At 43.1% G+C, this 23,498-nt stretch overlaps 5 protein-coding genes across 5 annotated transcripts; 2 read left to right on the top strand and 3 right to left on the bottom strand.

The window, feature by feature from the left end:
- Window positions 1-56: 56 nt before the first annotated feature.
- LOC122430020 lies at window positions 57-22,760 on the bottom strand. The gene is made up of 4 exons (XM_043450783.1): window positions 22,416-22,760; window positions 11,199-11,234; window positions 5,954-6,290; window positions 57-448 (listed from the first exon to the last, which is right to left on the bottom strand). Exons 1-4 carry the CDS (start codon window positions 22,699-22,701, stop codon window positions 118-120), a joined length of 990 nt encoding a protein of 329 aa, XP_043306718.1. The 5' UTR covers window positions 22,702-22,760; the 3' UTR covers window positions 57-117.
- LOC122430011 (histone H2B type 1-C/E/F/G/I) lies at window positions 7,266-7,742 on the top strand. The gene has a single exon (XM_043450771.1). It carries the CDS (start codon window positions 7,314-7,316, stop codon window positions 7,692-7,694), a length of 381 nt encoding a protein of 126 aa, XP_043306706.1. The 5' UTR covers window positions 7,266-7,313; the 3' UTR covers window positions 7,695-7,742.
- LOC122430003 (histone H3.1) lies at window positions 15,230-15,748 on the bottom strand. The gene has a single exon (XM_043450764.1). It carries the CDS (start codon window positions 15,712-15,714, stop codon window positions 15,304-15,306), a length of 411 nt encoding a protein of 136 aa, XP_043306699.1. The 5' UTR covers window positions 15,715-15,748; the 3' UTR covers window positions 15,230-15,303.
- On the bottom strand, window positions 17,452-17,966 carry LOC122430005 (histone H2A type 1). The gene has a single exon (XM_043450766.1). It carries the CDS (start codon window positions 17,908-17,910, stop codon window positions 17,518-17,520), a length of 393 nt encoding a protein of 130 aa, XP_043306701.1. The 5' UTR covers window positions 17,911-17,966; the 3' UTR covers window positions 17,452-17,517.
- On the top strand, window positions 18,255-18,732 carry LOC122430014 (histone H2B type 1-C/E/F/G/I). Its single transcript, XM_043450775.1, has one exon. It carries the CDS (start codon window positions 18,305-18,307, stop codon window positions 18,683-18,685), a length of 381 nt encoding a protein of 126 aa, XP_043306710.1. The 5' UTR covers window positions 18,255-18,304; the 3' UTR covers window positions 18,686-18,732.
- Window positions 22,761-23,498: the final 738 nt, after the last annotated feature.

Here is a 23,498-nt window from a genome sequence, read left to right as displayed (position 1 = left end):
TCTGTATTGTATCAAGCTCACCTACAGAGCACCCAAATGCAAGCTCTTTCATAGAAAAAGTGGGTGGCCCTGAAAAGGGCCTTTAGCTTTGCTACAAGAGCCTTACTAAGCTCAAACTTAACCACCAAATCCATAGAGAGTGCGGCCCTGACGCTTGAGCGCGTAGACCACGTCCATGGCGGTGACAGTCTTGCGCTTGGCGTGCTCGGTGTAGGTGACCGCGTCCCGGATCACGTTCTCCAGAAAGACCTTCAGCACCCCGCGGGTCTCCTCGTAGATAAGGCCGGAGATGCGCTTAACTCCTCCACGGCGGGCCAGGCGGCGGATGGCCGGCTTTGTGATGCCCTGGATGTTGTCGCGCAGAACCTTGCGGTGGCGCTTTGCGCCCCCTTTTCCAAGGCCCTTTCCGCCTTTACCACGTCCAGACATGTTGCCTAAACACTGAGCACTAACGCAGAACGTACCTAATGCAAGGCCCTGCAGCCTATTATGTAGCGATAGTGCGGACCTTTGTGAAAACTGGAAGAGCAGAAAGGCGGGAAACTGCACTGAGTCCCCGCCCCTTCTAAAATCTAAAGTGAAACTGGCTAGGGAGGTTTACTGGTATTTAGAAAATGGCTCAGAGGTAAAGAATCCGTCTGCAATGCGGGAAACGAGGGTTGGGTCGGTCGGAGAGATCCCCTGGAGAAGGAAATGACAACCCATTCCAGTATTCTTGCCTGGGAAATCCCATGAATAGAGGAGCCTGGCGAGCTACAGTCTATAAAGGGGCAAACAGTCCGACAAGACTGACCACGCAAACACTCCATTAATCTATCTGAATCTTAGTAGCTTTTTTCGTAAAATAGGATAAATGCTATTAATAACTGAGTTATTGTAAACAAAATAGCATCTAGTTGGCAAACAATAAAATTCCCGGACTCTTACTGAAAACAAAGTATAATAGCTAACACACATTGAAAGATTTCAAAACTTTCTAATATAATACTAGTTTGTACAGTGTGCTTTAATTTCTACAAATTAAGCATATACATTTAACCAGTGAAGGATTGCAAAGGAAAAGAATGTAAATTGTCAGGGGCTAATAACCTCTTCTTGTATAGAGGACAGAGAGTGGAAGGGTGATTGTCCTTTCCTGTAGTTGGTGCATGGAATTCAAGCAAAGATATCATAAACTCCAGTGGTAGGCAAAGAAATTTACAGAAGTGGCAGAAATAAAAATGTGATCTTTCCTAGGTTTTTATATTATTATTTTTTTTTTTTTTGCTGAGCACATGGGAGCACTAAGATTTAAATGGTGCCCTTAAAATAAATAGAATGTTCAAAATAGCTTTTTTTAAATTCACACTTATGATATACCAAGCACACTGTCCTAAAGAGTATAGATTAGCTCAGCCAAGTGCTCCATCAGAAAATTTGAGATTATGAAGGTCAAATTTCAGAACAATTTATTTTGAGGTAGCAGCACCAATAGCTAAAAAAAATCACACACCAACGTAAATGAACCAGATTTCAATTCAGTGGACATATCATCACTAAAACAGGCAGAAGAAAGGAAAACATTGCTGTTTAAGAAAAACAAAACAAACATATCCAAAAAAGAACATTAATTGTTAAACAAGCCTTGAAATTCACAGGAATACACACACAGTAGCAACTCCTAAAGAATTATCACAGTTTTTTTAACATCGTCAAATAAAATATACATTTTGAAATAACAAAATTCACAAAAAGTTGCTACGATAGTATCTAGAGTTCCTCTTGAAGAAGGAATTCGTAGGGCCTGGACTCCATCTGAGGCCTGTCTGTGCTGATCATGCTCGGCCACCTCTCCAGTGGACTCTGAACTCTCTGCTTAGTGCCTGTGGAAACAATGGAAGGATAAGACCCCCTCCGGACAGGGGAACCTTGAAGATTATATCCAGGTTACTCATCACCTAAGAGAAAACAGACACCAATCACCCCTGCCTCCGGACAATATCTATCGGAATGTAACCACAGGCTTATCGTTTATTAACTGGTTGGAATGTAACCGCGGCCTTATTGATTATTAACTGTTTGAACACATAACACGTGAATGATGGGGTTATTGTGATTGTATTTACCCTTCCTTTGTAAGCCTCAAGGGATTTGGGGTGGTGAGTTTGGACACGTATACATGGGGTATAAAAGATTTTCACAAATGCTGGTTGGGGTCCTTGGCTAAGAGGAGACCCTGCCTTGGGCCCGCCTTGTCCTTCTGAGTGAGTTTGTTTCCCGGAAAGCATGGCTATAACACTCTAGCCAATTTTCCCCTAATGGTGACATCTTATATAACTATATCATAATATCAGAGCTGGTAACTGACACTGGCAAAGTACTGTTAACTAGCATAGAGGCCTTATTCAGCTCTCACAGATTTTCATATTGCCCCCGTGTGTGTGTGTGTTTGTGTGTGTGTGTGTGTGTGTGTGTGTGTGGTCTTATGCCATTTTAAACCATGCATCGGTTCATGTAACTATCACCTCAACATTGACACAAAACTATTCTATTATTACCAGGGAACTTTTCAATGTTAGTGTTTTATAGTTACATCCACCCACATCTTTCCTGTCTTGGGGCAATCACTAATCTGTTATTCATCTCAGTATCATCACTTTGAGAATGTTATATAAATGGAATAGTACAATATATAACTTTTTAAGATTGGCTTTTTTACTAAGCATTATCCATGTAGACAGTTGCATGTATTAACATCAATAGCTCCTCATTTTATTGCTGAGTAGGATGCTATTGTATGGGTGTCTGAGAAATAATATAACCAATGACCAGTTGAAAGATACGAACTTGTTTCTAATTTATAAATGAAGCTGTTATGAACAGTTTTCTTTCTCCCCAGCCACCCCCACCCCATTTGGTTTGCTTTTAGTGTATCCTGCATGCCACCTGAAAATTACATTTTTTTTTTAAATGGCAGAAATGCAGCTATGATGACTGGGAGGCTAACAGGCCTTTCAGTCATCACACAGAAATCATACAGCATTGTCATTATCTCTTGAAAGTTTGTTTCAAGATTCAAAAACATTGCACAGAGCTATACCAGCTGTTTCTGAAATCTGACTTCTGGTTTCCGTAGCTGCGGACTTGCTCCACAACAGTCTGTAATGTTTATTAATTAAACTGTTGGTGTCCAGATTCTTTGGTTCCGCCAGGGGACTAATACTTTCAATGCTATGCAGAACTATTTGCTTAGGGCCTCAAGAGCCTCCAGTGTTGCTTAATCTCCTCAGGCTAGGAGTAAACCCAGCAATAAAGCTGAGAGTTCCCATTGCTAAAGTCTATAAAATCTGACAGAATCCACAAATCTTGCATTGTTCCAGGGTTTATCCTAGGATTCTGCCTTTGTTGGAAGAAATTTGGGAGCTGTTGTCTCATCGGCTCTTTTTCTGAGGATTAATAATAAGCAATGACTGCAAACTCTGCCTTAGTGACTACATCATGTTTTTCATGCAGAGTGCAGACACATTATGTACAATCTGAGTTTTCAGTAACTTGCTGCAACAAGTTCTAAATTCCTGGTGTGCTGAACATACTTATTAGTCCGGGCCCCAGATTTGATGAACTTATGCTCTCCCCATCGGCATCACTAACAGCACTGCTGTGCCACTCAGCTGGGGGTGCTGCTGGAAACTGAATTCTGGAAATCCCACGGAACCAATGTTTTGGATACCAGATCTCTATTTTTAGTACAGAAAGGATGACTACATTTACCAAATGATGTATTGTTCAGCACAAAAACAAATGGATTAACAGCAAACTAGTCTTCAGTAGTACTCAGCATGGGTCCTTGAATATCAGTGTGTGTGCATGCCACTTTCCGGCTGCTCAAGGACCAGTGCTTTTCATCATATACTGCATCATCCCTGGACTTCCTGTCTCAGGGACAGGAAAATTTCAATTATTTTGCCTGATCTAATAATTCAATTACTACAAAGCTAGTGAAGGGGGTGGATTTCCAGCTGAGCTATTTAAAATCCTAAAAGATGATGCTGTTAACGTGCTGCACTCAATATGCCAGCGAATTTGGAAAATTAAGCAGTGGTTACAGGACTGGAAAAAGTCCGTTTTCATTTCAATACCAAAGAAAGGCAATGCCAAAGAATGTTCAAACTACCATGCAATTTTGCTCATCGCCAAGCTAGCAAGTTAATGCTAAAAATCCTTCAAGCTAGGCTACTTTTACGTGAACCAAGAACTTCCAGATGTACAAGCTGGATTTAGAAAAGGCAGAGGAACCAGAGATCAAATTGCCAACATCCATTGGATCACAGAAAAAGAAGAAAAATCCCAAAGAAAATACCCACTTCTGCTTCATTGACTTCAGTAAACCCCTTTTGTCGATTACAACAAACTGTTGAAAATTCTTAAAGAGATGGCAATACCAGACCACCTTACCTGTCTCCTGAGAAACCTGTATGCAGGACAAGAAGCAACAGTTAGAACTGGACCTGAACAACAGACTGGTTCAAAATTGGGAAAGGAGTATATCAAGGCTGTATATTGTCACCCTGCTTATCTAACTTCTGGGCAGAGTACATCATGTGAAATGCCAGGCTGAATGAAGCACAAGCTGGAATCAAGATTGCTGGGAGAAAAATCAACCTCAGATATGCAGATGATACCACTGTAATGGCAGAAAGTGAAGAGGAACCAAAGAGCCTCTTGATGAGGGTGAAAGAGGAAAGTGAAGTAGATTTCAAAGTCAACATTCAAAAAGCTAAGATCATGGCATCCAGTCTGAGCACTTCAAAGGAAATAGATGGGGAAACAAGAACAGAATTTATTTTCTTGGGCTGGAAAATCACTGCCAGCACTGATTGCAGCCATGAAATTATAAAATGCTTACTCCTTGGAAGAAAAATTATGACAAACCTAAACAACTTATTAGGAAGCAGAGACATCACTTTGCCAACAAAGGTTTGTATAGTCAAAGCTATGGTTTTTCCAGCAGTCACATACAGATATAAGAATTGGACCATAAAGAAGGCTGAGCACCTAAGAGTCAATGCTTTTGTACTGTGGTGCTGGAGAAGACTCAAGAGTCCCTTCAACAGCAAGATTAAACCAGTCAATCCTAAAGGAAATCAGTCTTGAAAATTCACTGGAAGGACTGTTGCTGAAGCTGAAGCTCCAATACTTTGGCCACCTGATGTGAAGAACTGACTCACTGGAAAAGACCCTGATACTGGGAAAGACTGAGGACAGGACAACAGAGGATGAGATGATTGGGTGGCATCACTGACTCAATGGACGAGTTTCAGCAAACTCTGGGAGATAGTGAAGGATAGGGAAGTCTGGAGTGCTGCACTTGATGGGATTGCAGAGTCCAACATGACAGGGACTGAAAAATACAATTAAACTGAGATGACAGATTGAGCTGGGGGTGCGGGGGTTGGGGGTTTACAAAGTCACTTAGAAGACCCCAGAAGTAACCAAAGCAGGTTGTATTTATCTTTAGTATATGGAGGATCTAAGTGTCTTAGCATTTACTTTTCATAATGCATCCTATTATACTGGTATAAGGATATCTTCACACTATTTGCTGCTTCTAGAGGAAGAGGATCACATCAGTTTTCGCTGTTTCTTAATTTTACGGATTGCAATGGAACTTTCAGATGTCAATCCCCGGTTCTTATATAGAGAAGAGGTTGCAGGCCAACTGCCCTTTCATAGGATTGGTACATGGAGCACGTGTAGTTATGCCCCGCTCCCACCTTGTTTTGTTAGAGGTTTCTTAGGATATTACGTTTGTGATACAGTTCTTCCAAGTGAAGTAGTAGGTGGCTCTGAAAAGAGCCTTTGGGTTTGATATTTGCACCTGGTAGCGACAATTTATGCCCTCTCCCCGCGGATGCGGCGGGCAAGCTGGATGTCCTTGGGCATGATAGTGACGCGCTTGGCGTGGATGGCACACAGGTTGGTGTCCTCGAAGAGCCCCACCAGGTAGGCCTCGCACGCCTCCTGCAGCGCCATCACGGCCGAGCTCTGGAAGCGCAGGTCGGTCTTGAAGTCCTGCGCGATCTCGCGCACCAGCCGCTGGAACGGCAGCTTGCGGATCAGCAGCTCGGTGGACTTCTGGTAGCGGCGGATCTCGCGCAGAGCTACCGTGCCAGGCCGGTAGCGGTGTGGCTTCTTCACTCCGCCGGTAGCCGGCGCGCTCTTGCGAGCAGCCTTGGTAGCGAGCTGCTTGCGCGGCGCCTTACCTCCGGTGGACTTGCGAGCAGTCTGCTTAGTACGAGCCATCACGAAAGCTTAGAATCACTGTTGCAACGCAAACACCGCTCTTCTTGCTCTTATTTATAAAGGCGAAGTCATCCTGATTGGTCCGAATCTTCAAATTTCGCGCGGTGAAAAGAAGCAACTGGATACGCCTTGTGATTGGCTACCAGTTCCCACTTTGGAAAGCCTTGATCTTTTGAAGTCTGTCCTGTATTTTCTCTGTAAATTCTCCATCTATTCATCCTGTATCTTACATGCCTTATATTTACCTTAATTGGTTTTTATCCCCTTGCTCAAAATTAAGTTTGGGAGGAGACAAAAAAGAAAGTTCAACAGATCTGAGCCCTTTCAAAAACTCCTTTTTTGAATGTTATTGAACTAGTCCAGCTTCGACATTTATCAGAGGTTCTAATTTTGAATAAATGTTTTATTTTTGCAATGAAAGTATCGTATTACAGAACTTCCAGCCCTTCAACAAACATTGCCATAACTTTCAGACACTGTTCCTAGGAAACATGAAAATACTACCGCTGTTGAAATGTGACGATGCTGGATCTTGGTAAATCTTAAATGTTTGATCAAGCCAAACTGGAAATGCCAATGGCTTAATTTATAAAACGTTTCAGCATTTAGGAAAATTTTATGCTCTCTTTCCTACAATTACTAACTCGGTAACTTAATTTTGGCCGAAAACTAGAATCATAAATTTATATTGAGTTTTTGTCTCTTTAGGTCCACATCAAGGAAGAAACAAGGCTCACAAGTAAATATTTATGTACAAAACATTAATCGTTTGCACTGTTTTGAAACGGAAACTTTTTTTTCTTAGCTGGTGGCGGAGGATATCCAGGGTTCATTCCAGTTAAACAGCCAATCAAGAAACAGAATCGAAATCGCCTTATTTGCATACACCATTTCTACTGGCTAAATTGATCCAATCAGCTATTGCGATTGGTTAAGCATCTATTTGCATAGAAGCCCTACAAAAATAGGCCGGCACCATAAGCTGCATTCTTTCGGGTTTCTTTGTCAGTTTCGTCTGACGTTTTTCCATCATGCCTGAACCGGCTAAATCTGCTCCTGCTCCCAAGAAGGGCTCCAAGAAGGCGGTGACCAAGGCGCAGAAGAAGGACGGCAAGAAGCGCAAGCGCAGCCGCAAGGAGAGCTACTCCGTGTACGTGTACAAGGTGCTGAAGCAGGTCCACCCGGACACCGGCATCTCGTCCAAGGCCATGGGCATCATGAACTCCTTCGTTAACGACATCTTCGAGCGCATCGCGGGTGAGGCGTCGCGCCTGGCGCATTACAACAAGCGCTCGACCATCACATCCAGGGAGATCCAGACGGCCGTGCGCCTGCTGCTGCCCGGGGAGCTGGCCAAACACGCGGTGTCCGAGGGCACCAAGGCCGTCACCAAGTACACCAGCTCCAAGTAAACGTTTCTAGGAGTTGTCAGACCCAAAGGCTCTTTTCAGAGCCACTCACCTTTTCCCAAAGGGCTCTAATGCTGGATATTGTTGTGATTTCTAGGGGAAGAGTAACTTAAAAATAGGCTATGTTAGGAATTTGTGATGTTAATTTTTAAGAACGTTTTCTCCTTTTAGTAATTCTCATAACTGAGTAACTTGATCAGCTTAAAAGAAATGGGCTATTTCAATACAGAAGTGCGGACCATTTCTAACTAGTATAAACTATAAGCCTTCGGAGGTTGAAGCACGACAGCTACTAACCTTTTCTCTGAGCAATTAGCAACTTTATTTGCCTGTTTACCTTGTAGTTAGATGTGGCCTCTAGTTGAATTCCTAACAATGGGAGCAAACTTACATTTCCGGGTCTGGGGCATAATAGCCTCCCAGTAAGACTTTACATGCTCTATCTCTTCCCAGGGCAAAAGTATTTCAGAAACAACAGGCCCAAACTAGCGCTAACCCCCATGTTACCAGACCAAGACTTTAGTACAACTTTGGCTTCCCTAGAAATGGAATCTTTACCGTTCAACCAGAAATGGCCTAATCACCAATTAGATAATGAGACTAACAGACCCCTGTCATTCCCTAAAGCAGCAGTCTCCACCCTTTTTGGCGCCAGGGATCGATTGGTGCCAGGGACCCATATTGGGTGGGGGAATTGTTTGCGGATAATTCAAGCCCATTACTTTTTTTTTCTGGATGCTGTGTGCTCAACTTCTTTGGATTGCTTATTTTTTTCTTTTTTAAAAAATTATTTTAACTGGGGCCTACTTTACAATACTGTAGTGGTTTTTGCCATACATACATTGACATGAATCAGCCAGGGGTATACATGTGTCCCCCATTCCGAACCCCCACTTCCACCTCCCTCCCCATCCCAGCCCTCAGGGTCCTCCCAGTGCACTGGCCCTGAGCGCCCTGTCTCATGCACCAAACCTGGACTGGCCATCTATTTCACATATGGTAATATATATGCTTCAGTGCTATTCTCTCAAATCATGCCACTCTCGCCTTCTCCCACAGAGTCCAAAAGTCTGTTCTTTGTGTCTCGTTTGCTATCTCGCATGTAGGGTCATCGTTACCATCTTTCTAAATTCCATATATATGCGTTAATATACTGTATTGGTGTTTTTCTTTCTGACTTACTTCACTCTGTATAATAGGCTCCAGTTTCATCCACCTCATTAGAACCGATTCAAAAGCATTCTGGTTAATAGCTGAGTAATATTCCATTGTGTATATGTAGCACAGCTTTCTTATCCATTCGTCTGCCGATGGACATCTAGGTAGCTCCCACATCCTAAGCTATTGTAAACAGTTCAAGCACATTACATTTAGTGTGCACTTTATTTCTATTATTATTACACTAGTTCCACCTCAGATCATCAGGCATTAGATTCTGGAGGTTGGGGTCCCCTACACTAAAGGATGGCATCCTTGCAATAATCAACCCACTTTTCTTCCTAGTATAATTTTCCCTGTTCCTGCTCCCTTCTGCCTAGAAAAACCTTTCATTTCATACAGCTCCTCGGAGTTCCTTTCTGTCTGCTAGATTGGCAGCTGCCAGATTCATGAATCACTGAATAAAGCCAATAACATTTTTAACATGTAGTCCGTGGAATTCTATTTTTAACATGTGAAAGCAATGTGTTTAAGATAATTGAGATACAAAGATAAAAGGACACGGGGGTGGGGGCATCATCCCTGGCGGGCCAATGGTTAAGGTTCCACTGATTCCACTGAAGGGGGCAACAGGTTCTATCCCTGGTCAAGGAGTTAAAAATCCTATGGCCAGGACAAAAAAAGGCACATGGGCTCCAGAATCACTGCTTGGAAGAAAGAGTTGCCCGCTGATCTAGACTATCCTTTTGGATCTCACAAAAGCAGAGAATAAACTTGCAATAAGCCTTTAAGGTTATCAGTTAAAAATAAAGAGATAAACCGAAAGTTGAGAATTATGTTTTATTCAGCAGGTATACCAAGGACTGAAACCCATGAGACAGCCTCTCGGAAAGCTCTAAGGGACTATTCTGAAGATATAAGGAAGAACCAGGATATATAGGAGTTGGGGGTGGGAAGAGGTAAGCAGGTACTTGAAATATCAAAAAATTACTGTTAATTAAAGAAAACAGACATTTCAAGCTAGTGAATTTTGCATACTTTTCTATGTCTGAGAAGATCCAAGAGTCTGGGTTCATTGAAATCATTCCTTTGATATGTAAGTTAACTACTTAGGGCCAGTATCCAATTTCTCTTCATCCTGAATCCACTCGGTGCACAGTTGTGGGGATGGCGTGGCAGTTTCAGAGGCTTAAGGCTAGATGGCTGCCACATCCTTTGCTTACTGATACAGCAAGTGACATTCTTCATCCACAAAGTTTGGAAATTTACCTTAATATACCCTCCACCATGATAATCTCTATTTTCTAAAAAGTTCAGTCACTTGCTGGATCTCAAACCTTGTAGAACCAGATGGCTAGCAACATTCTTTAGTTGGCAAAGGATAGAAGAAATTTTCTTCCAAGACAATTTCATAGTTATTTGGCAAAAGCTGAATAGCACCAGTTTCCTGTCCTTCCTTGAACACTACTTCTAAAAAATGAGTGTAATTAACAGCCTACACACCCTAGTGAAAGTCTCTGCATTTAAACTGCAGTCTCTCCCAATAGGAAGGGTTCAGAAGATATGTGATCTCTTGGTTCAATGCCGAGGTTCAGTTATAGCTTAGATCAGCACTTGATAACATGCATCATTTTTATCATAAATAAAATTTAATTGTTTTATCTCAAAAAATCATGGGTTTGGCCATCAATTCACCACCATTTTGAAGGTTTTCCTATGGAGTTCTATTAGCCATCAGCCAAAAGATGAACAGTTTTATTTATATTTGGAGACTCATTAGTAATTATCCAATATAATCTTAGAAAATGTACCTATCAGTGTATAAAGCCTTTTTTAGAAATATTACATTTGAATTCTTTTTGCTGAAAAGTAAAACAATGGTAGTGATTATTTGGAACCTCAAAATATCTTACTTTTGGGACTTTCCTGGTTGTCTAGTGGCTAAGACTCCATGCTCCCAATGCAGGGGGCTCAGGTTTCATCTCTGGCTGAGGAACTAGATATTTCTGCTGATAATAAAAACCTCTCATGCTAAAACAAAACAAAACAAAACAAAAAAATCCCATGTGTTGCAAATAAGATTCATTTTGGTTAAATTCCTTTAATTTTACTTCTCATTTTAAATAAATTATCACAGAATTAATACTGCTCCTAATGACTGGTATTCTTGAACTGGCTGGCAGTCGTCTCCCTGGGGTTAGCACTCATCTGTTTCTGCTCTGGCCTCGGTTTATTTTCTGTGTTGGGGCCAGTGTGAGGAAAGCAGGAGAGATTCCATTTTGTAGCCTGTCGTCTGTTTTAAAGACTGGATATGAACTGGGCCTGAACCCTGCCCAAGAGTGAGAAAACCATTGCTAGTTAAAACCAGGTCTTCTGGAGATTTCCCTCCCTACAGATGACAAATGGAGATTGTAGTTGAGGTCAGGCTGCCCCTGTTAGATTAACCATAGAGACATGCCCCCTGATGTATAATCATTGTTCCCCCGCTTTAACCTTAATTGTTTGTTCTCCTAACACCTACTTGTAAAACTCAATCATATACAAGAGAGAGGTTGCTAACATATAACCAGTCACATGGTGGGGGGTATAAAACTAGACCTCTCAAAAACATCAGGGTCCTTCTTGGGAACTGATTCCCCATGGACCCGCTGGCATAATAAACTGTACTCCACTGTCTTGAGTGTCCTCCAAAGCGTGTGTTTGATGACTCCAGATTCCACAACATCTGAATTGAATGTATTCAGGAAACTGGAGTAAGACTTTTGGGAGGGAAAAACGTATAAATTCACTGATGAGCTATCCAGAAACTCCAGCTTGTGAGAGAAGAAGAGAAAGTTGGTTCTATCTGGTTGGCTATCAGACCTGTGGCCATCATTCCAAGTAATGCTCCCAACATGGGACCTTCACAGTCATTGTTTCCTTTGTGAGGAATGATCTTTCTACAGAAGTACGAAGATCCCACTCCCTTCCAGATTTCATGCCACTGGCTTTCATGTCTCATCTCAGTTGTGAAGTCTTCCCCACTTAGCCTATTTAAAATGGTAACTGTCCACGACCCATCTCCCACTCTATGACAGTCCTTAATCCCCTTGGACTCTTTATGTTTTCTTAATCCTCTTGACCTGCCAGAATACTGTGTTTATCTTTGTTCATTTTCTGTCGGTGAGCTCCACGCAGAAGGATCTCTGCCATGTTATGCACTGTTCTTTCCAGCACCTAGAACATTGTTCAGCACATAGTAATTACTCAAAAAGGTTTTCATGAATGGATGGATAAGGTAAAAGGAAAATATGCATGTAACACAAAATGCCCTCCATTCTCTAGCCCCAGAGATAAAATCCATGACAGATTTAACAAAATGAACCACTATAGAAGGTATTCTCCCTCACTATACTGTTTCTTCAACGTAGTATTTGAGCTAACAATGGGACCCCCAACCCACAGAGTTATTGTGAGGATTAAATCCATGCAGATTAATCTGCATTAATCCATGCAGAAACTCAGTTAGACTTTGACTTTATAAAGTCATGAATCTCTTACCAGCTGGACAGCTCCAAAGGCCATTATTGTTAGCATCTCTTTTTTGCAATTGACATAACAAGAGTGCTATATGGAGCACAGCTTGGATTCAGCCAGATCTGCTACTGACTGAAGGACCCAGTGAAATAAAGCTGGAGAGCTCACCATTTTCCCTTATACAGAAACTCTTTGCCTGGTTCTGAAAGACATTTGAATTCACAACCCAAATAAATCCAGTTTGGTACCTGAGAGCAAACAATTTGCCTGTGGTCATAAAACTAGTAAATTGAAGTATTATGCTATGAGTCAACTTTAACTCCAAAGGTTTATATTTTATGAATAATTTTCTCTTTTCTCCCTAACTATAAATCTCCCAGATCAGCCTCTATTTTCAAGGTCTGAATAGCACCAAGTGAAGAAAGCTGGGCTTTGATTTTTGTGCTGGAGCACAGTTGAGCCAACGAAGAACCACTCCAGTATTCTTGCCTGGAGAATCCCATAGACAGAGGAGCCTGGCAGGCCACAGTCCATGGGATCGCAAAAGAGCTAAACAGGACTGACTGAGCACACATGCAATAAGAATAAAGCAGAACCTGATTAAATGAGAGAAAAGGACACAAAAACTCCTGTGTTCAGCTTCTCTCAAGTTCTTCCATTTCACTGAGCAAATGCTAAATTCTTTACAGTGGTATACAAGCCCCTACAAGATCATGCTTCCTTTCATTTCTCTTTTTAATCTTCTCCTGCAGTGCCCAGCCCTTTCCACATAGCCACCCTAGCTCTTCAGCATTTCCTCCTCCTTTTTCCCCAGCTTGCTTCTTCACCTTTCAACGCTTTGCTGAGGTAACTAGCTTCTTAGTGCCATCTTCATTGGTCACCTTATCTAAATGTCAACTCTCCATAAGAATCCTTATTCTTGCTTTATTGCACTCATTCTCACCATCTAAGATATTACATATGATACTTGTTTATCTGATTTATTGTTTATCTCAGAGTCAAATATAAATCCCATAAGAGCCCAGAATTTTGTCTGTTTGGGTCTCATCTGAGTATATTCCCAATGCACAAAACAGCATCTGGTACTGTTATAAACTCAATAAATAATATGTGGAATGAATTAAAAATCTATCAATCTTAGATGTTGTTTGTTGAGAGAGTTCTCATGATGTCATAATTAGGTTTTAAAATGGTAGATGTATATTAAAATGCTAACAGAGGAAATGATATAATTTCTTCAACAGTCTTCAAGGCAACAATCAAGGTAGAAGGGGTATAGATAAAACATATTTGCCCAGTGTTGGTGATGTTAAAGATGGGTAAACTTATATCTCTACTTCCAGATATTCTCAAATATTGCATAATAAAAAAAAAAATTGAGAATGAAAATTATATGGGCAAGGGGAGATAAATTGACAAATTCTTAAAAGACTATGGAGAAGTCTTTAAAAGACCATCGGAAAGCCCAAATAGGACGTTGTGCTGATCTGTATAGGAAAGACCCAATGTGAAGACAAAGTCAGACAAGACTAGCAGCTAAGCACAGCACACAACACAAATCCAGGGTAATACTCCTTGTAATATCCCTTAAAACCTGGTAATGTCAACTGCTGAAAGCAGCTCCATTTCTCAATATGCTGTTGGCTGTGAAAGTTGCTTGGTCTTGTCCGACCCTGCAATTCCATGGACTACAGTCCATGGAATTCTCCAGGCCAGAATACTGGAGTGGGGAGCCTTTCTCGACTCCAGGAGATCTTCCCAACCCAGGGATCAAACCCAGGTCTCCCACAACGTGGGCAGATTCTTTACCAGCTGAGCCACAAGGGAAGCCCATTTTTCAGTATAGACTCACATTCTCAATATAGACTCTTAGGTGTTATGTGCCATTGAGAGAAATTTCAATTTATATAAATAAATGTACTTTGCAAATGCTTACTCCTGGTAAGAGTTCACAGTATGCTTTTCTTGAAGAGACCAAAAATACCATCCCTCACCCCACTCCAGGTGTATTTTATTTTTTTAAACATGACTGACAAATAGACTTCTGAAACTAGCATTCATAAATCACCTGCAGTGAACTTCGTACAATGTAGACTGTGATTCAGTAGACGTGAGTGGGGTCCAAAAACCTACCATTTCCAGCAAATTTCCAAATGACGCTCATGCTGCTGGTCGCAGACACTTTATGAGTGGTGAAATTGTAGAAGTCAGCACGGCTCTGCCTTGATTGACTACTGCCACCAATAAGCTTATCAGAAATACTGATTGGGTGCTATTTTTTTTATATAAGTCGCTGTCAACAAAACAATACCCTCACTGCTCTCTGTGTAAAACGACCTTTTATAGGGAAGTCAAAACTGTCTCACTTTGAACCTGTCTGTGATTGGAACTGAGCAAACTGAGGTTTCAGAAACAGGCAGCAAAAACAAATGCTCTAGTTTCTCAATTGTCAATACCCAAATATGTGAATATAGCTCTAAAAAGGATAAACAGCAAGCCCACAATCACCTCCACCCAAATTCAGCATTGTTTTCTATGTGCTCAAATAACCCAACGTGAGACTAACACCACACAAATTACTGCCCTTTCCAAACTACATAAGCACGACTTAAGTCTCACGTTTAATAACCCCCCAGTCCACCTGCATAAGGTAGTTATATTCCACTTCCTGAGACAGAAACCAACTTTTGCACACTGGCCAATCGACAGTATACAAAGCCAGCCAGAGGGAGGGTTTAAAGCTGCCACCGACTAGATCCTTTTGTATGTTCTAAGATACCCCTTAGAAATAAGATTTAAACATGTGCAGCTTTAACTCTACCTGCATCCCGAACCAAATCACTCAAGACACTGAACTTTAAGTGACAGCTCTTTTAAAGAAATTGTGGGTGGCTCTTAGAAGAGCCTTTTTCGTTGGAGTGAGGCAGTTGTGGAAGCTTTATGCCCTCTCCCCGCGGATGCGGCGGGCGAGCTGGATGTCCTTGGGCATGATGGTGACGCGCTTGGCGTGGATGGCACACAGGTTGGTGTCCTCGAAGAGCCCCACCAGGTAGGCCTCGCACGCCTCCTGCAGCGCCATCACGGCCGAGCTCTGGAAGCGCAGGTCGGTCTTGAAGTCCTGCGCGATTTCGCGCACCAGCCGCTGGAACGGCAGCTTGCGGATCAGCAGCTCAGTGGACTTCTGGTAGCGGCGGATCTCTCGCAGAGCCACCGTGCCGGGCCTGTAGCGGTGCGGCTTCTTCACGCCGCCGGTGGCCGGCGCGCTCTTGCGAGCAGCCTTGGTAGCCAGCTGTTTGCGCGGTGCCTTGCCGCCGGTGGACTTGCGGGCTGTCTGCTTAGTACGAGCCATGACGATACAAACGGAAAATGACTAAACAGACAGCCAGAAAGATTGGGTTTATATACACTCAGAAACAGTCTGATTGGTCTTACTCTAGTTCAAAACTCCCGCGAAACAAATCCATTGGCTGGAGAGTCACTGAAGTGATTGGTCAATTTCTAAAGATTCTGATTGGATGAATTAGTTCACTTTTCAATCCTTCTTTTTGTTGAAGCCTGCTATCCAAAGGAGCTAATATTCTAGATCTAAATTCAGGGCTTCTCAAACTGTAACTAAGGAACTACTTGGACATCGTGAAAGATGCCTGTTCTGATTCAGATCTATGTAATGGGGCTGAAATTCCGAGGATCAAGCTTTAGAAACAGGTTTACTTGTATTCTCTTTTTTTCTCAATGGTTAATTTTTCTGTTCTGAATTTAGATTGCCCTGGACAGTCACTTCCTAGTTCCACTAGTAAATCACAGGGAAAGCGACAGGCCACAGATGAGCAGCAAAAATACAAAGAAAAAAAAAAAAAATCATTGACTTTCCCGCGGTGGCCAAATGGGATTTATGCTTCAGTTTGTTATAGCAAAAACTAGTAGCCTCCATTTTAGGCTCTATTCTTAGAGCCCACTCTGACAGATGGTTTTCTTTCTTGCTTAACCGCACTTTGATTACTTTATGGTTAAAATGTACTATGCACTTGGTGTTTACTTCTCCGAGAAAACGCCCTTTTGTGAGCATATTTCATTTCAGAAAGTATCGGTACAACAAGCTCAAGGACCACCAGAGACAACCACCCCGGCCTAACTTAACCAGAGTTGCTAACTTTGAAATTTCCCTGAAGTGAAAAAGAGCACAAACTTGCATCCTTACCGACGGCCCTATTTCCCACTCCTAGACTGTATAAGTTTTCCAGTAGTCATGTATGGACGTGAGTTGGACTATTAAGAAAGCTGAGCGCCGAAGAATTGATGCTTTTGAACTGTGGTGTTGAAGATCCAACCAGTCCATCCTAAAGATCAGTCCTGGGTGTTCATTGGAAGGGCTGATGCTGAAGCTGAAACTCCAATACTTTGGCCACCTGATTCGAAGAGCTGACTCATTTTTAAAGACCCTGATACTGGGAAAGACTGAGGACAGGAGAAAGGGACGACAGAGGATGAGATAGTTGGGTGACATCACCGACTCAATGGACATGAGTTTGGGTAGGCTCCGGGAGTTAGTGATAGACAAGGAGGCCTGGGGTGCTGCAGTTCATGGGATCGCAGAGTGGGAAAGACTGTATGACTGAACCGAACGGAGACCGTATAAGATTTCTTCCTACTCTATCTCAAGGGAGAAAAGAGTCAAAGCAATAAAAGCTATCATTTTCTACTTCACTCTGTCGCCAGGTTTCCATTTGGCACCAGTGAACAGTAATTGATTTGAAAAACCCGCGGTGATCCCAGCGGTCCTTTCGTCTTGCTGTTTCAAAAGACGTAGCCCGACATTCCAGACCACTACCCGCATTTTTTAGCGCCATACAAATGTTTCCTTTTTCTCTGGGGAAACAGCCACTCCAGCTTTTGTGAACGTTACCCTTGCTCTTGAAACTACCCACTTTCCCGTATAAATTTATTTCCCTGAATCACATTTGGAGCAGTCCCGTCAAAAAGAAAACTTCGGGTAAACATGCCGTAGTATCTATCCAACAGCTTTAGTCTAAGTACTATAACGCGAAGACCAGAGTACTGTTTACGAGCTCTTTTAAATGTGAAAATGTGGATGGCTCTTAAAAGAGCCTTTGGGTAAAAGGTTGTAGCGACACACACCGAGATCTAAGTAGGTTCACTTGCCCTTGGCCTTATGGTGGCTCTCGGTCTTCTTGGGCAGCAGCACCGCCTGGATGTTGGGCAAGACGCCGCCCTGAGCGATGGTGACTTTGCCCAGCAGCTTGTTGAGTTCCTCGTCGTTGCGGATAGCCAGCTGCAGGTGGCGCGGGATGATGCGGGTCTTCTTGTTGTCCCGGGCCGCGTTGCCCGCCAGCTCCAGGATCTCGGCCGTCAGGTACTCCAGCACCGCCGCCAGATACACCGGGGCCCCGGCCCCGACCCGCTCGGCGTAGTTGCCTTTCCGAAGCAGCCGGTGCACTCGGCCCACGGGGAATTGAAGCCCAGCCCGTGAGGAGCGGGTTTTCGCCTTAGCGCGTGCTTTGCCACCCTGTTTTCCACGACCAGACATAATGAGACAACAGAAACAAGCTGAGACCCAGAAAAATGGACCCTTTAGGCACAAGAAGCTAGGTAATTATACTCTCCGGCGGTTTGGTAAAACAGCCTTTGCGATTGGCCAAACACAAACTTAAGCCAATCAAAAGCCAGATCTGAAACAACGCCGCTGCTAATTTACATAGGGAGTTTGTAGTGAAAAGGTCAAATTATGTAACGGTGAGCTAAGGGAAGAGCCAATAAGAGTTTGAAATAAAGAGCCTATCAAAGGTTAGGATGAGATGAAAAGACCAATCATAAATTGTAATTCTTCCATCCCTCATTTGCATACAGGCCAAACAAATACTAAGATCATTTGCTTGTGGGCGCATTTTGTGGTCTCTTCTTGGTCCTGGGTGCGTTTTGAGATGCCTGAGCCAGCCAAGTCCGCTCCTGCCCCTAAGAAGGGGTCTAAGAAGGCGGTGACCAAGGCGCAGAAGAAGGACGGCAAGAAGCGCAAGCGCAGCCGCAAGGAGAGCTACTCCGTGTACGTGTACAAGGTGCTGAAGCAGGTCCACCCGGACACCGGCATCTCGTCCAAGGCCATGGGCATCATGAACTCCTTCGTCAACGACATCTTCGAGCGCATCGCGGGCGAGGCGTCGCGCTTGGCTCATTACAACAAGCGCTCGACCATCACATCCAGGGAGATCCAGACGGCCGTGCGCCTGCTGCTGCCCGGGGAGCTGGCCAAACACGCGGTGTCCGAGGGCACCAAGGCCGTCACCAAGTACACCAGCTCCAAGTAAATTTCGTCATGTGAAACAACGCAAATAATTCAAGGCTCTTTTAAGAGCCACCCACGTTGTCTCAAAGGATCTGTAACTCTTCAGACTGTATTAAAACGGCTAGATCAAGCAGTGAGAAAGGTAATATACAACCATCAGGGTAAAGGTTTTTTACCATTGTAGTGTGAGGAAAAATTAGGTCTATTCCCCAAACACTAATACCAAAGAAGCTAATTTTGAGCAGCACTAAGCCTGACCGCAACAGTGTTAATTTGCTACATATTATCCACGTGTCTTTGTAAACGTCTGTTAATAGAAAGGATGTCAGTTATTCTAAGCTGGCTATTTTTAAGAAGCAGCAAAATCTCTTAATACTTAGTAGAAAACTTGGTGTTTCCTAAGACATTTACATTTATAAAGTAAATAATCCATTTGTAAGCGTGTTTCCCTTGCTTTACAAGGAAGAAAATGTCCTAATGTCTAGAATATCTTTTTTTATGGAAAACGACACTACTTAAATCTGCATAACAATGTTACCAATGTTTACATTGCTTTTCCTGGTTACCTCTGAAAACAACTGACTACCCATTCCCATCATGTTTTTTTTTAATCTGAAGATGGTATTTTTAAGGTGACTCAGCCATTTTGTAGTCTTCTGTTTTACTGGGGATCTCCAGTGTACAGAGGAGGTAATACAAATTAGGTGTTTCGGTTTGTCTTCCCCCTGTTAATATATCTTCTATCAATTAGACCAACCAAAGAATATGGACAGAAAGAAGGGGGAATTTTTCTCCCTATATCTACACAGACTTTTGTGAACATTAAATGTTACTACATTTTGTCATGGTGCTTGTGAAGGAAATTCCCTAAAGCCTGCATATAATTAAAGCATTCATTTCTTACTGTCCAAGGTTAATTGTAATTACAGTTCTAAAAAAAATGTATTCTGGAAAGCAAATATGTATATTTAAGAAATAGATAAGCATGGTTTAAGGGGAAATCCCCCAGCATATTTAGCCTCTTTGAACGCTAAATTTGGACATGGTACTTAAACCCTTTGGAGCATTTCCTTACCTCTAAAATGGGAATAAGAATTAACAACTACTATGTGATATGGCTGGGGTGATCAATAAAAGGGCCCTTAGGGTGGTGCTGGCACAGAGTCCTCTAAAATATTAGCTGTTGCTAAAGCAGCTAGTTGCAGTTCTGGGAAGTTGCCCTCGGGTCTGCCCACTTTAGAATCTCAGAATCCTGAGGCCTTGAACAAGGCAGTGGGCTGGAAAGACTACTAGCATTTAACACCAGGTAGGATTCCTTGTCTGGCCCTGTGAACAATACAAACCGCTTCTGACAGGCCTGCCCCTGTTGAAAAAAATAATTCTTTTCCCTGAACTGTTTTGAGGACAACTTAGTGCCTGTGACTGTAAGTCTTCCCTGCCTTTGATGGCCAGTTCAAGCAACATATGTGTCATTTTCCAGGGATTTTCTCCTGCCTCGCTAGGATTAGAGGTATCTTTTTAATAGTCAGATGTGTTGGGTTCCAAGGCCATAAGCAAACTACTCACCTCCATTTGCCTCTCAAACTTGGTCTCTTTTTTCTCCACACCCCCTTGGCCTCCCTCTGCTCACCAGATAACTTCCTTGCTACCTCCAGGCTTTGCTACTTAGTCCTCCTTCCATTTGGAACTTCACTTTCTCAATCTCTTTTCCCCAAGCATCACTTACAAGTAAAGCCTTCTGGTGGTGCTGGTTTAATCCCTGCATCGTGTCTGACTCTTGTGACCCCATGGACTCTAACCCACCACGATCCTCTGTCCACAGGATTTCCCAGACAAGAATACTGGAGGGGGTTGCTATTTCCTTCTCCAAGGGATCTTCCTGACCCAGGGATCAAACCCGCATCTTCTGAATTAGAGTTAGACTTTTTTCCCCAAATCTTCCTATGTCATTTAAAGTACCATCTCCTTCCTCTACACTATAAAGTTTTGCCCAGCTTCAGTTTTGTAGATAGCACCATCTAACAAACAGTTTTACCTGTTTTGTCTGTGCCCCTTCCAACAAAATATAAGCTCCATGAATTTAGAAATACTGTTTCGTTCACCATTGTTCACTGCTATAATTCCATAGCATCGAACAGTGCCTGGTACATGCCATGTGCTCAATTTTGTTTGTTAAATTAACATCATCGTATGAATTTATCTCCTCAAATCAGTGCCTTAGCTCCAATAACATCTTGATTCTTTTCATATTTAAACACCAGAGCCCATATCTTTGAAAGAGATGACATTCCAAATGACTCCATTGATTTCTGGCTTTCAAAGTATCACCCTACAAACTACTTGCCAGCCGTAAGGAGGAGAAATCAGATTTTACTAAGAAGCTATTAATAATTATTCTAAACCAATGACTGACCTAGAACCCCCATAATCCCCTTAACAAGTGACCCTGATGTACAATAGTATTTACATACAATGATCTATAACCTGTTCCATGACAAGAGAATTAATGTTATTTCAGTCAAGTCCAGGGAAAATCACTTCTACTTTGTAGGACATACAGGGTACAGAAATCAAAATAACCCCATCAGGAAACAAGCCAAACCAGGAGGACATTCTATAGGCCAGGTCTACATCAAATCAATGTCAGAAAACTGAGATCCAGGAAATCTGAAGAAAACATGTATCAATGCATTAAGAGACCTGAGACGGAACAAAAGGTAAGATTGGATCTTCCTCTGAACAAACCAGATCTCTAAGACATTTAAGGTATAACAAGGATTTGTTCATGTGTACAGACTATTAGGTATTTAGTTAGGCAGTAAGTATACCGGTAACTTTTAAAAACAAACAATAACAAAAACAGTGCATATTTCCTTTGAGGTAAAAAATCCTGATGTCTGTATAGTACTTTTTTTTTTTTACTTAAGCCTAAGTGCCATTTATGTTGCTCATTTGAAAACATACTTCCTGTCGACTTTTCAAATTTTTCAAACAGGAATTCGGACTATAATGTCCTCTATACCTAATACATGGTAGCTCTCCCGGCGGGTCCATTTTAATTGTTCTCTCAATGCATGGGTACAAGTTTTAGTCAGCAGAGCGCAGCAGCAGCACCACACGCCAGCCGAGGCCAGAAGCGCGCCCCCGCTGAGGGGAAGACCCGCCCTACTCGTGAATTCGCCTTTGTTCCGACTCGCGCTTCCCGCCGCGGGCGCGGGCTTTCTTTGTTCCTCTGCCTCGCCGCCATCTTGAGCACAGGCCACCGCCGGGAGAGCCAGGCATCGCTACATCGCGGTGAGTGTAAGCGACTTCTCTGTAATACTCAAGAACCGTGGATATTCGATTCCAAATTCGAAATATCCCAAAATTAAGGAAATCTTTCTGGGGTAGACTGTCTCATAAAACGTTTAAACGCGCCGAAATTATATCTAAAACCACAGTGAACTTCCACCTCTAAAACTTCCTGCGTGTGTGCGTGCTGTCATGTCCGACTGTGCAGTCCTATCCACGGTATCATCTTGGCAAAAATGGGGTGGACTACCATGCCATCCTCCAGTGTTAAGTTCCGAGAGGTGGGCTTTGTTTAGGGGAGACTGAGCATGTGACATGTGCCTGAAGAAACAACAGAAACAGCAAAAAGTGCTAGCTAGCTCTTTCATCGAAATATGTGGGCGGCCCTGAAAAGGGCCTTTGGTGGAAATACTAAGAACGCTGGAAACCGGCAACTTAACCGCCAAAGCCGTAGAGGGTGCGGCCCTGGCGTTTCAGCGCGTAGACCACATCCATAGCGGTGACAGTTTTGCGCTTGGCATGCTCGGTGTAAGTGACCGCATCGCGGATCACGTTTTCCAGGAACACCTTCAACACCCCGCGGGTCTCCTCATAGATGAGGCCAGAAATGCGCTTAACTCCTCCACGCCGGGCCAGACGACGGATGGCAGGCTTGGTGATGCCCTGGATGTTATCGCGAAGAACCTTGCGGTGACGCTTAGCGCCGCCTTTCCCAAGGCCCTTCCCGCCCTTGCCGCGTCCAGACATGGTAAAGCTGCTAAGAGAACTTTCAAAACAGCACCGACAAAGCAGAGGCAATTCCTTTATATGAGCGGGTTCCGGACCGAAGTGAGAACTGAAATCGCTTTCGCGGGCACATTCATTTAGCCTGCCAGCCCCTCCCCTCATGACGCAGTTCTGGGTGACGTCACGACAACTTAGTCCCCGCCCGCCGAGCGGGCCCTTCTCTGAGGATTCTCTTGTGGGTCCTCCTTCCTTAAGTGGGAATTTTCGAACGCATTTTAAAACTGGGTCAGACTAAAGAAGTTAACATTTTTTACTAATTCTGTTTTGCTGCTTAGGATGCTTTGGGACGGTTGCACTGGAGCCTTGGCCCACATGACCGGAACTGCTGTAACCTTCGTTGGAAATGAGGGCCCCGCTTTACCTCCACGTTTACGGGGCCTTCAGCACTGCGGCTCCCTCCCGGTAACAAAACCCCTTCAAATCGAAACCCCTCTCCAGAGGAGTTTAAAAGCTTCAAGACCTCACCTTTTCCATCACCAAGCCAAGGGAAATCTAACCAAAGGATTTTTTTTTCCCCAAAGGCAAATACATGGTTGGTTAGCGAGTCTCCGGTAGAAATCTGGCCAGCCGCGCGAACCAAAGTTCCTCTCACTTCTTATCTTCGTTTTCTTCTCTGATTATTAAAGCTTGTGATTCTCATTTAATTATATAACCATTCCTCCTTCTGCGCCCAGTAAGTTAATTCCGTATTAATGTTTACTTTTCTACTTGTTTTCTCTGATTCTGGTAGCGACATTAATCCAAACTGTCGGCATCTT

The sequence above is a fragment of the Cervus canadensis genome, chromosome 28 (assembly GCF_019320065.1).
Source record: "Cervus canadensis isolate Bull #8, Minnesota chromosome 28, ASM1932006v1, whole genome shotgun sequence".
Lineage (NCBI taxonomy): Eukaryota > Metazoa > Chordata > Mammalia > Artiodactyla > Cervidae > Cervus > Cervus canadensis.
This window is presented reverse-complemented; position numbering and strand designations above follow the sequence as displayed.

What these genes read in the sequence shown, in the direction of transcription:
- LOC122430011 (XM_043450771.1), top strand. Translation starts at nt 7,314, where the DNA reads ATGCCTGAACCGGCTAAATCTGCTCCTGCTCCCAAGAAGGGCTCCAAG.
- LOC122430003 (XM_043450764.1), bottom strand. Translation starts at nt 15,714, where the DNA reads ATGGCTCGTACTAAGCAGACAGCCCGCAAGTCCACCGGCGGCAAGGCA.
- LOC122430005 (XM_043450766.1), bottom strand. Translation starts at nt 17,910, where the DNA reads ATGTCTGGTCGTGGAAAACAGGGTGGCAAAGCACGCGCTAAGGCGAAA.
- LOC122430014 (XM_043450775.1), top strand. Translation starts at nt 18,305, where the DNA reads ATGCCTGAGCCAGCCAAGTCCGCTCCTGCCCCTAAGAAGGGGTCTAAG.
- LOC122430020 (XM_043450783.1), bottom strand. Translation starts at nt 22,701, where the DNA reads ATGTCTGGACGCGGCAAGGGCGGGAAGGGCCTTGGGAAAGGCGGCGCT. An exon ending in CGCGCTGAAACGCCAGGGCC is followed by an intron (nt 11,235 to 22,415) that starts GCACCCTCTACG and finishes ATCTGTAGGGAG; the next exon opens with GGAAATCTCCAGAAGACCTG. An exon ending in CTCTTCGAGGACACCAACCT is followed by an intron (nt 449 to 5,953) that starts GTGTGCCATCCA and finishes GTTCTGCGTTAG; the next exon opens with TGCTCAGTGTTTAGGCAACA.